Source organism: Acanthochromis polyacanthus, chromosome 8 (genome assembly GCF_021347895.1).
Source record: "Acanthochromis polyacanthus isolate Apoly-LR-REF ecotype Palm Island chromosome 8, KAUST_Apoly_ChrSc, whole genome shotgun sequence".
NCBI lineage: Eukaryota > Metazoa > Chordata > Actinopteri > Pomacentridae > Acanthochromis > Acanthochromis polyacanthus.
The window spans coordinates 15,774,333-15,784,077 of record NC_067120.1 but is presented as its reverse complement, the minus strand read 5'-3'; the positions used below and the strand labels follow the sequence as shown (position 1 = coordinate 15,784,077).

At 40.1% G+C, this 9,745-nt stretch overlaps 2 protein-coding genes across 2 annotated transcripts; both read right to left on the bottom strand.

The window, feature by feature from the left end:
• Positions 1 to 210: 210 nt before the first annotated feature.
• Positions 211 to 2,357, bottom strand: LOC110950296 (galanin receptor 2b). The gene is made up of 2 exons (XM_022192797.2): positions 2,227 to 2,357; positions 211 to 1,595 (listed from the first exon to the last, which is right to left on the bottom strand). The coding sequence occupies exon 2, from the start codon at positions 1,571 to 1,573 to the stop codon at positions 650 to 652; it is 924 nt and encodes a 307-aa protein (XP_022048489.1). The 5' UTR covers positions 1,574 to 1,595; positions 2,227 to 2,357; the 3' UTR covers positions 211 to 649.
• A 2,903-nt stretch (positions 2,358 to 5,260) lies between these two features.
• LOC110950270 (parathyroid hormone-related protein-like) lies at positions 5,261 to 7,787 on the bottom strand. The gene is made up of 3 exons (XM_022192743.2): positions 7,319 to 7,787; positions 7,021 to 7,139; positions 5,261 to 6,477 (listed from the first exon to the last, which is right to left on the bottom strand). Exons 2-3 carry the CDS (start codon positions 7,137 to 7,139, stop codon positions 6,087 to 6,089), a joined length of 510 nt encoding a protein of 169 aa, XP_022048435.2. The 5' UTR covers positions 7,319 to 7,787; the 3' UTR covers positions 5,261 to 6,086.
• Positions 7,788 to 9,745: the final 1,958 nt, after the last annotated feature.

Genomic DNA, 9,745 nt, shown 5'->3' with positions numbered 1-9,745 from the left:
TTTTTTTCTCCCGTATTTACATATTTATCTTCAAATGTCTATGAAGACTAAAAAAAAAAGAAAAATGTTTGAAATGGCAGTGCAGGATGGTGTGCCAATGATATTTTTTTTCTAGTACGTTTAACAAAAGAGAAAGTGTGACAGACTAACAACAACAGACCACTACAAAATCAACAAAAAGAAGAAAAAAAAGGAATAAGACTGGACCAATTTGTGTAAATCAATGTTCTGCCATCAAATAGAACTGAGCTTTTAATTGCTTAAAAAATGACAGAAAGAAATGCAGCATTACAAAGATAATCATATTCCTTTTAAATTTCACAGTCTTGGGTTGGTAGTACTGGAGTATCTGCAGTAAGATTACATAGTTTCCCTAAAACAAAACACTTTCAAAATAAGATACTAAGACTGGATGATTCCTGCTGATTTTTCTTTAGTGAATAGCAAATGTGTCTCGATTAAAAAAATAATCCTGGCTGTTCCTTTTTTGTCTACTTATCTTCACATTTACCGCAAATTGAGAGGAAAATGAGAGCTAATGAAAGCAGCAAAAAGACATCCACTAATGTATCTGATTTGTACAAACGATATCATACTGTAATAATAATATTAACGCTCATTGCGTGATGCTTCAGCCAATGAGCTGGATTTAAAAGCTGTCTGTAGTGACACTGATGACCTGCGGCTGCACTCGGTTCCTGTTGCAGCTGAAGAGCCAGGCTGCCCTCCTGTGGCGGTAACGCTTAGACAGCAGCACATAGAGCACCGGGTTGATGCAGGGGTGCAGGTACTGGAGCACAGTGCAGGTGAAGTAGAACATCTCCCAGGCCTGTCCGTGGCGATACAGGCCCAGGTAAACACACAGCTCCAGCACATAGCCAGGCAGCCAGCATACCGAGAAGGTAGCAGCGGCCAAGAACACCATGACAGAGGCTCTGCGGGTGTTTCTGGCACTGGACACCGACATTACGGGACTCTTGTGGAGGAAAAGAGCCAGACGGACATAGTTGAAGGCGATTACTAGCATTGGAACAAAGTAGTAAAGCACAAACTGGCTGAGAACCACTTGGTAGTGGTGCTCATGAATGGTTGGAAGGCAGAAGGAGTAGTTTGCCAGGCTCGGGTCCAGAGTCTCTTTGGTGGCAAACATTCGCAGAGGCAAGCTGATGAAGAAGCTGAGGGCCCAGACCAAGACAAACATGAGGATGACGAGGTCCATGTTGGGCGGCTGGTATGGGTTGGTGATGATCATGGCGCGGGTCATGGACACGGCGCACAGCGAGTAGGTGCTGGCAGCCAGGCTGAAGGCCAGCAGGAACTGGTAGACCTTGCAAGAGGTGTTGCCGAGAGGCCAGGTGAAGCTGACGGCGGAGTAGAGGGTGAAGGGGATGAGCAGGAGGGTAAGAAAGTCAGCCAGAGTCATGCTGAGGAGGAGGATGTCCAGGCGGTTCTTACGCAACGTGTTGTACTTGGCAAACAAAGAGAAGACCAGCAGGTTGGCACAGAGCCCGATTCCCAGGATCACTCCACAGGTGCAGGCAAAGATCAGCCCAAAGGTATTCTGAGCCGCCATGTTGTCATCAGCTTGACATCACCTGGAAATCAAAAACACATCAATTCCAAATTCCAGTCAATTCTTTTGCTGCTTACAGCTTTTCAAGCAAGATGATTTGACTCTTTTGTTCATCATATTTGATGGAAAACTGAATATAACTGGTTTATGGGTTATTTTTTGAACAAACAAAGGCACTTAGGTCTTGAAAAAAAACACGATTAAAAATATTTAGATTTCACAGAATAGTTATAGACGAAAACATGGAATAATGAAAAATAATGGTTAACTGCAGCCCCACTAGTGTTATTTCTACTGAAAGAAAAATTATATAACATGTCTAAATATTAAGATACAACTTTTGTTTCTAGCACGGTCAAAATGTTTTTTGAAATAATCATCTGTAAGGCTTTTGAAAACCCATGAGTTATAGAAAAGATCAAAATAATCTCGCTAAACACTTATACGACGTAAAATCACAAAAACACAAAGAATACAGGGAACAATGTGACCCCCTACTGGGGAGAAAATGTGTTTGAAAAAGTATTTTTTTAATCATAGCTGGCAGCTACTGAAAGCTACATTTTCAATAAATGTAGGGGTGAACACGTACAGGCGTTAGTCTTCACAGTTCATTTAAAACTGTGTCAGATTCATCCTTTTGTCATACTCACCATCGTTGTTCCTCAGCCGTGTCTTGTCTATGACTGAGCCGTCCTCATTATGTATACTGGATAATTGTTTTTTACTGGTTTCTATCCTGTTAAAATGGACTGAGGAGGTGAGAGGAGGTTGCAGCCTCTGAGGATTCATTACAAAGTGTGATCGCTGAATGTGAAGGGAAGAAAGGCAAACATTACCTGAGTCAAATTCATTCTGGTTGACTGGATTTAAAGAGAAATGGTCTCTGGTCAGCTGCTGATAAAACAGTCATGTCCAGTCATTGCTTGCGGGTGTTTGTGTAATTTCTTGCAACATGTTAGAACCCCTGCAGTTGTAAACACATAAGGACATAATAGGGGTTTAATAGTGTCTTTGCTAACAGCTGTAACAGCATTCATAACTGCAAAAGAAGGCCTATTGAAGGAATGATCCAACAAAGCCTTTCAGATCTCACCCACTGATAAAAGTATGTAATTTTTAATACATTTTTTTGACCTATTTCCAAAATTTTATAGTGGTTGTGTTACTAATGTATTATCTCCAGTATAAAAATGATAAGCAAACTTGAAGAGAATAGAAGAAAGCACAATTAATAGCCTAATTATGTGGCTTGAATGTAGCTCAAAGTTGTTTAACAGAGGAAAAAAATGCTCTTGGAGCTTATGTTGGGCTGAAACCCAAACTTTAGAACTTTAGAGTCAAATTGCACCATAGATAGAGAGGTAAAATAGGTACAAAAACATAGAAACTGATAAAAACTTGTTTATATATTGACAGGTTTGCAGCAGGCGTAAACTAACCGTGACGTCACCCGTTGGTTTCAACGCCGAGAAAATGAAGCCCGGATTTTGCTACTTCCTGGTCGCTGTTTTGGATTTTTTGGAGCCATTGATATAAAAAGCGTCATCAAACAGGCTGGACCGGAGAGCAACTAGGGGCAGGATTGGCTGAGGACTCTCTTATCCCGCCCACATTTTACCGCAGAGGCTTCTGTTGCTGTCTATCAAGTATAGCCACGCCCCCTGGCTCCGCCAACTTCAACGATTTATTTAAAATTCAGTATTGATTTATTTTAAGATCGGCCACCTGATCTCTCATTTTGACCATGAAAACTAACGGGGAAAAATCCTGAACTGTAGAACATCAGTCTATCAAATTTTATTTTTTCCAAAAATGAATTGGGGTCTATGGAGCAAAAGCTTTTTGGAGCCAACCCTAGCGGACGGCGTGATATTGCAAGTTTTTGACACTTCCGGGTGGGCTTCAATTCTGGAGCCAGATGCTACGTCCACTATATATACAGTCTATGGTTTGCAGTGCAGTTGGCCTGTTGTTGGATTGTAGCAGTAATGCATTACCTGTATGCACACGTAAAAAGTCATTGATAGGGAAGTTAAAAATGTGTTGTTAAAATTCATATTTCAAATATGTGAAAAAGCTGTTTTAAACTACTTTATAGATAAATAACCACATCTATATTATACTATATTATCAAATGTTCACAACTGTTTGTACATCACGTATGAGGAGAAGGAGCTATAGACATTTCTAAATGTGCTGATGTGTCTTTACAACTTTGGTGTGTTTTAAACCATTAAACCATTATTGTTTATATACTGTCTTTATGAGCTTATAAATGCTCAATGGAAGGTTGACTTGTCAGCCCTTCTTCTCAGTCTGTGAAGATGCTATTTTGGGGTTTTACTCGTGCCATAAGAATCACATTTTAAACTCAACACTCTGAACCACCTTAAGGCGGTCAGTCTGTAAAGAGAAAAAGTCCAGCCCATTGATTACGCTCTCCGTTCCTCCTCCTCTGTGGAGATATTAGTGTCTCTCTCCACTGTTTGATTGATTTCTCCAGTTTAAGCGGCAGGCTTCTAACGGTGGCTTTATCAGGCTTTCCACAGCATTTACGACTCTGTCAGCTAATGGCCTATGGTGTACACTGCTGCTCTTAGCACAGGATATAGCTGACGCTGATGCATTTGCGAAGCCCTCCATTACCAGCGTCGGTGCCTTTCATTCAGTGGCTGTTAACATGTCATGTGATCTCAAGTGGGACATTAACAGCTTCGGTGTGTCCTTTCCCTGTCAAAAGTCAACAAAAACATTGATGTGCTTTTTTCACTCCGCTCCCTGAATCAGTGTTAAAATCAGTGTCGACCCACATGCTAAACTTATTTTTATCTTCTCCAAGCAGAACATCCCGAGTTTCAATTTTACGCACCGTGAATGCTGATTTATTTTTTTTAATGTTCATAACTGAGTAATTGGTAGATTTTTTTCTTGCAAAATTGACAAGCAATTTCTCCTACCACACTGAAACATGTGAAGATTGGTATGCTAATAATATTGTTCTATGATAGTAAAGATAATGTATAATTTTGAAATGTTATCTTGGACGAAACAAGCAGCGTTTCAATGTTTTCGACAGAACAATAACTAATGAGCAGATTCATTGATTATGAACATGAACAGCCTTAGTCTCCTTCATATCGACCCAAGGTTTTAGATTATAGCATTCAGTGGATTTCTCTTTTTGGTTGTTGACAATGTTTCTCCTCTCATCCATGAGTCTTCTTCAGTTCTGTCATTCTAAATCTTAAAACAAGAAGTTCAGTTCAACCCAAGTTATTTTACAACAACAATTTTCTGAAATCTACTCGCATTTGTGCTAACCTTAACATTAATATTATAATTTGTTCTCAAAAATAGAAAAAATAATCATGACAATACATTAAAATATTGTGGAAAAAGTGAAAAAATTATTCAGAGTTCCAACAGTAAAGGTAACTTCTTCAAAAGTTTCTTTTCTCTCACTAGCCACAATCTAAAGATAATCCATTTAATTCCATGAAATACATTGAAAAGCATTTTGAACAAGGAAAAAAAAAACCTTTAACAATTAAGCAATAATACAAAATAAATGCTGCTGGTTGATTTTCTGTTTACTCAAGTCATTCTAGCTCCTGTCATGAACGCTATGTTTCATGTTTGAACGTCATGTTTGTGGTGAAGAAAGACACCATGAATCAAAGTCTCTCTAATGGCTACATTTTTAATGTTTGATTAACTGGAAACCTGTACAGTATGCCCTCAGTGCAAGTGCAGAACATTATAGGAGTCTGATAGCCCCTGACTTGGGCTTTTTCTATAAAAAATAAACTATAAATGCAAAATGATGGGAGTGGGTTTGACAAAGCATCCAATAAGTTATAAGTCCATGAGGGATCTAAGGAGGGAACGGAAACCAGGACCATCAAAAAAAAGCATCACCAAAGTAAAACTCAACCACAAAAGAACATTTACAGGATATAACTAAAGTGCATTATGGAATTTAGTCAGCAGCACCGTGATACATTCACAAAATAAATATACATTTTCAAAGTGAAATAAATTATGGCAGAACCATTTGAACAGATGTATTCATTGAACAGTTTGTCATGACTGTAAGTCCATGATAGTCAACACATATAGAGCCAAACAAAAGCAGACCACTCAACATCCCAGTTTTTGTGAAGTTATAATATTTAAGAAATAAATACTTCCTCCTATGCTCAACTTGTGCTGGTTAGAAGTTACAATATATGCCATTGTTTTGAAGACAATCAGGGTTACAGAGGCGTAAAGATTTTCCAAATAAATATGGATCTAAGAAGATGTTGTGGTGACACTCCAGGAAGTGGGATTGTTTTAAGGCAAAAATACAAACGCTGCAACATTTTATCATACAAGCACAACCCCGGGGCCTTAATCTGAAGTGACCGAGTCAGGAGCGGTTCGAGTCTGTCAGGGCTCAGTCTGTCAGTGTCTTAGTGCAGCGCCACGTGAAGGTACTGGGGGTCTCTCATGCAGGCTGCTGCCTCCTTTATGGCCCCTTTGTTGAGACAGACCGCGCTCTCCTCCTCTTCTTGTCGTTCTCTCTGCGCCGGCCTAACCTCACCTTTTTTTTCCTCTTGGTGGCTACTTTAAGTGGCTGGTCCTTATAAGCCAGAGCCTTGTTGGTCTCCTGGGGGAGGTTAGGGCCCTCCCTGTCCAGCCTGAACCTGTCTGGGAGGTCCTTGGTGGCCCCTGGGGGCTTCTGGTGTAGAGCGTTTCCACTGAAGGTCTGGCTCGGCGTTCTGCTCTGGACAGGTGGTGCATACTCATCGGCCGTGTGCACCTCCTCCAGCAGCTCCTGTAGCCACATGCGGCGCTTGAACTCCTGCAGTGAGCGACCTTTATCATGCATCAGCTGGGCGTGGCTCACTGACCTCCTCCTGACAGCAGAAAGTGACAGATTAACATGTGTTACAATCAGAAATAAAGCACAAAAAAAAACTTCTTGAGACAGGATATTGGCATCTTACAGCCAAACCCTGTATTAAGGCAGCACATATTTCTCTTTTCTAGGCTTTTAAAAACCTGTTTTGATCTGTGCTGCCAGTGTGCCAATTCTCATAACTCTCTTTTTATGTTTAACCCATGTCGGAATTTTATTGGACACCACAGTGGTGAGTTTATGTAGGGAATAGTTTTAGAAGTGGTGGCAGCTGAAATTTAAGGTCAGGCTTCAGGAAACCTCAGTACAGTAGGTGGCAGCATAAACAAGTCTGAGAGCTGTCAGTAATGTGAGTTTAAGGCATAGTTACAGCAGACAAAACCTCCTTATTTTAACATGTTCGGGTAAACTGGTTTCTTAACAAAAAACATGGAATCTTTAAAAAAAATAAAACACTTTTTTAATAAAGTTGGCAATTTTTAAGTACATTATTGCAAACTATTTTTTCTAAACTTTTCAGAATTGCTCTTAAATAACTCACGTTCTGCTACTAAGTGCATCAACTGGTCTCCCATCAAATGTCGCTGGGGAACACAGCAAGAACACTGCCAGACTCCACTGATGAAGCATGACTATAGAGCACATCCTTGAGCCAAACATCTGAAGGACACAATAAATATTATCAGTCACTTTGATTAATTAAATAAGACTTAGTTTTCTAAATGAATGCTCAGCTGTTTCATTTTTACGAGTTCGTTTCAGATGAAAAATGATACGGTTTCTAATACATAAGATCTTCTAGACAGTAAACAGTTTGTATGAATAAAGAAGAAACTTACATGCTGTGGGTTTTTTTCCTCCAGTGAAAATCCACAAAAAGCTGCAATCTTTTAAGAGACGATCCTGTTGCAAAAAATATATGTTTGCAAAAACAATAATGAAAATTATTTGGCCAAATTCAATTTGGCCCGTTCAGAACTTGAGTCCAGGTCCATTGGTGCAAATGCAGCCTGGGGAAATCCCCTGCGAGTCTGCTCCATTCATTTGCCTCCCAACAGTGTGTGTTGAGCTATTTATTTCTCCCCAGTGTCCAAATTAAAAGAGGGATAAAGATAGAAAGAGCAGCAGTCCATCAGCTGCAGAGCTGCCACTCTGCTCAGTCCTGCACGAAAATCATAAAGAGTAACACCGAAGCATCATCTCTGGTGGCCAAAGCTGGAGAGCAGAGCCGAGACGCTTTTTCACTCCAGCACTGTGAGTGAGCCTGTGTGAGTCTGTCTGAGAGAGAGGCACTGAGAGAAAGTCAAACTCCTCTTTGGGTGAAGATGCATGCACTACCTCAGCCCCTACCCATTAAGTCCAGTCCTAACACCCTGCCCAACCTCCCAACCCTCACCTCTCTCCCTCCCCTCAACCCTTCACACACACCTGCTGTGACATGAAGGTGGTGGCCATGCAACCTCCAAACCGCCGCGCAACCAAAAGTGAAGAGAAGCTCTACAATGGCTGTGTTTTTGTCCAGTTTCAGCTCTTTTAGCTGTACCTTCAAAATTAAAGCATGCTAATAATTCTTTCATAAAGAGGTCAGGACTGACAGGTGTGCACCAACGTCGGTAATCATGGGTTACCAAGCGGAGAGTGAACAGTTTAAGGGGAGGGGCAGGGTTACTCCAAAGTAAACAGCCAGGCCTAACCACTTTCCCAGGGGAGAATGACCATAACCTCAGAGAAACCCAACCCACAGCCTCTCACTGCAGACCATTCAATTCGCCTCCACTCTGCCTCAGCAAACCAGCTCACCACCGAATGGTTACAGTGGCTTCTGAGGTATCTCTGATATTCAGGTAAAAAGGAGAGCAGAGAGCTATGGAGGCCGCTGTATACAAACCCAGATTCACTGTGCATGTCTAAATATTCAGACTTCAGCATCCTGTAGATTTATTGAAAATGTGATACACATGCACATGTCAAAGCTCAGCAGTCTCATGACTAAAACTGAATGTGTTTTTGTATTATACAGAATGACAGAGTGCCGCTCACCTCAGTGTGGCAGTGTATGCAACGAGAAGGGGTCTTTTCAGATACAACGCAAAGTTTGACAGTCAAATACAGTTAACTTCTTAGAAAAAGTAACCTTGGTTACTTTATTTGTGGCTTTGCAAACATTTGGCACAGCATAATAAAAGTGATTGTTGAATATTAATAATAATAACTTTATTTATGTAGCACCCTTAAGAACAGCGTTCACAAAGTACTTTGACAGTTAAAACATGCAAACATAGAGACAATCAAGCAAGATATGAGACAAGTCTGCGCAGTTAATTAAAATAAATTGTAAAAACGACAACAATTTAAAGGAATAATTAGCTAGATTCACACACAAATCAAACAAGGGAACCAGGCAGTTTGAAAATTAAAGAACAAGATTGAGGGTCAAAATTCAAAGAAAAAATGTTTTTTTAAGAATTAAAGAATTAGAGGAATATTGGCTAATGTTATGCTATACAGATATGTTCTATAGATACAGTGGCAATCAGTTCCTGTCACCATTTTGTTTTTAAATGATGCAGCTAATGTGAGGTGTGAAAAAAAACATGAACTCTTAATTTAACCAGGCTGCAGGTTCATCAAAATAGAAAGTATTTTTCACCCTTTGATGTGCAACATGGGCCAAAAGTGAGCCAAATCCAATGGAAAATGGATATCTCCTGACCCACACTGTGCATCAAAGGGTTAAAAACAACATCTTAAAGAACAGATACAATTGCATTTTTTTTTAAAAATATATCAATCCACATTGAATCCAAATGTCCATCCTTACAGCGTGCTTCCTTTTGTAATGCGTTTTACCAATTCCAACCTGGAACCTATCTTAAAAATCATATAAGTCAGCAGTTTCATCATCTGGGCACCATGACTATCTACATAAAATTCTGTTCAATACCTGAAGATATTTCAGTCTGGACCAAAGACCGAGATGCTCCACCAGCTCGGCTAAAAATACGTTGTCCTATGTAAAAATACTTGCAGTCTGTAATGTTTCATTTTCATTGAGCTGTAAACTCTGCAGTTTCCTCCAACTGTGAAACTCGAATCGCACATTTGGAAAGTTCTGTCCACCACATTCTTGTTTGGTACAATATGAACATGTTCTTGGGCTTGTTGAAACTGATCCCTGTGTAAAATGTAATTGGACACAAATGAAAAAGAGCAATGTGAAAATGAACATTACTGTTTGCACTCAGGGTTCATGAGAGTTCCTCCCT

Excerpts from the sequence above, each read along its gene's own strand:
- LOC110950296 (XM_022192797.2), bottom strand. The coding sequence starts at position 1,573 with ATGGCGGCTCAGAATACCTTTGGGCTGATCTTTGCCTGCACCTGTGGA.
- LOC110950270 (XM_022192743.2), bottom strand. The coding sequence starts at position 7,139 with ATGTTTGGCTCAAGGATGTGCTCTATAGTCATGCTTCATCAGTGGAGT. Across the intron at positions 6,478-7,020 it reads GATGCACTTAGTAGCAGAAC|GAGGAGGTCAGTGAGCCACG; the intron begins GTGAGTTATTTA and ends TTCTGCTGTCAG.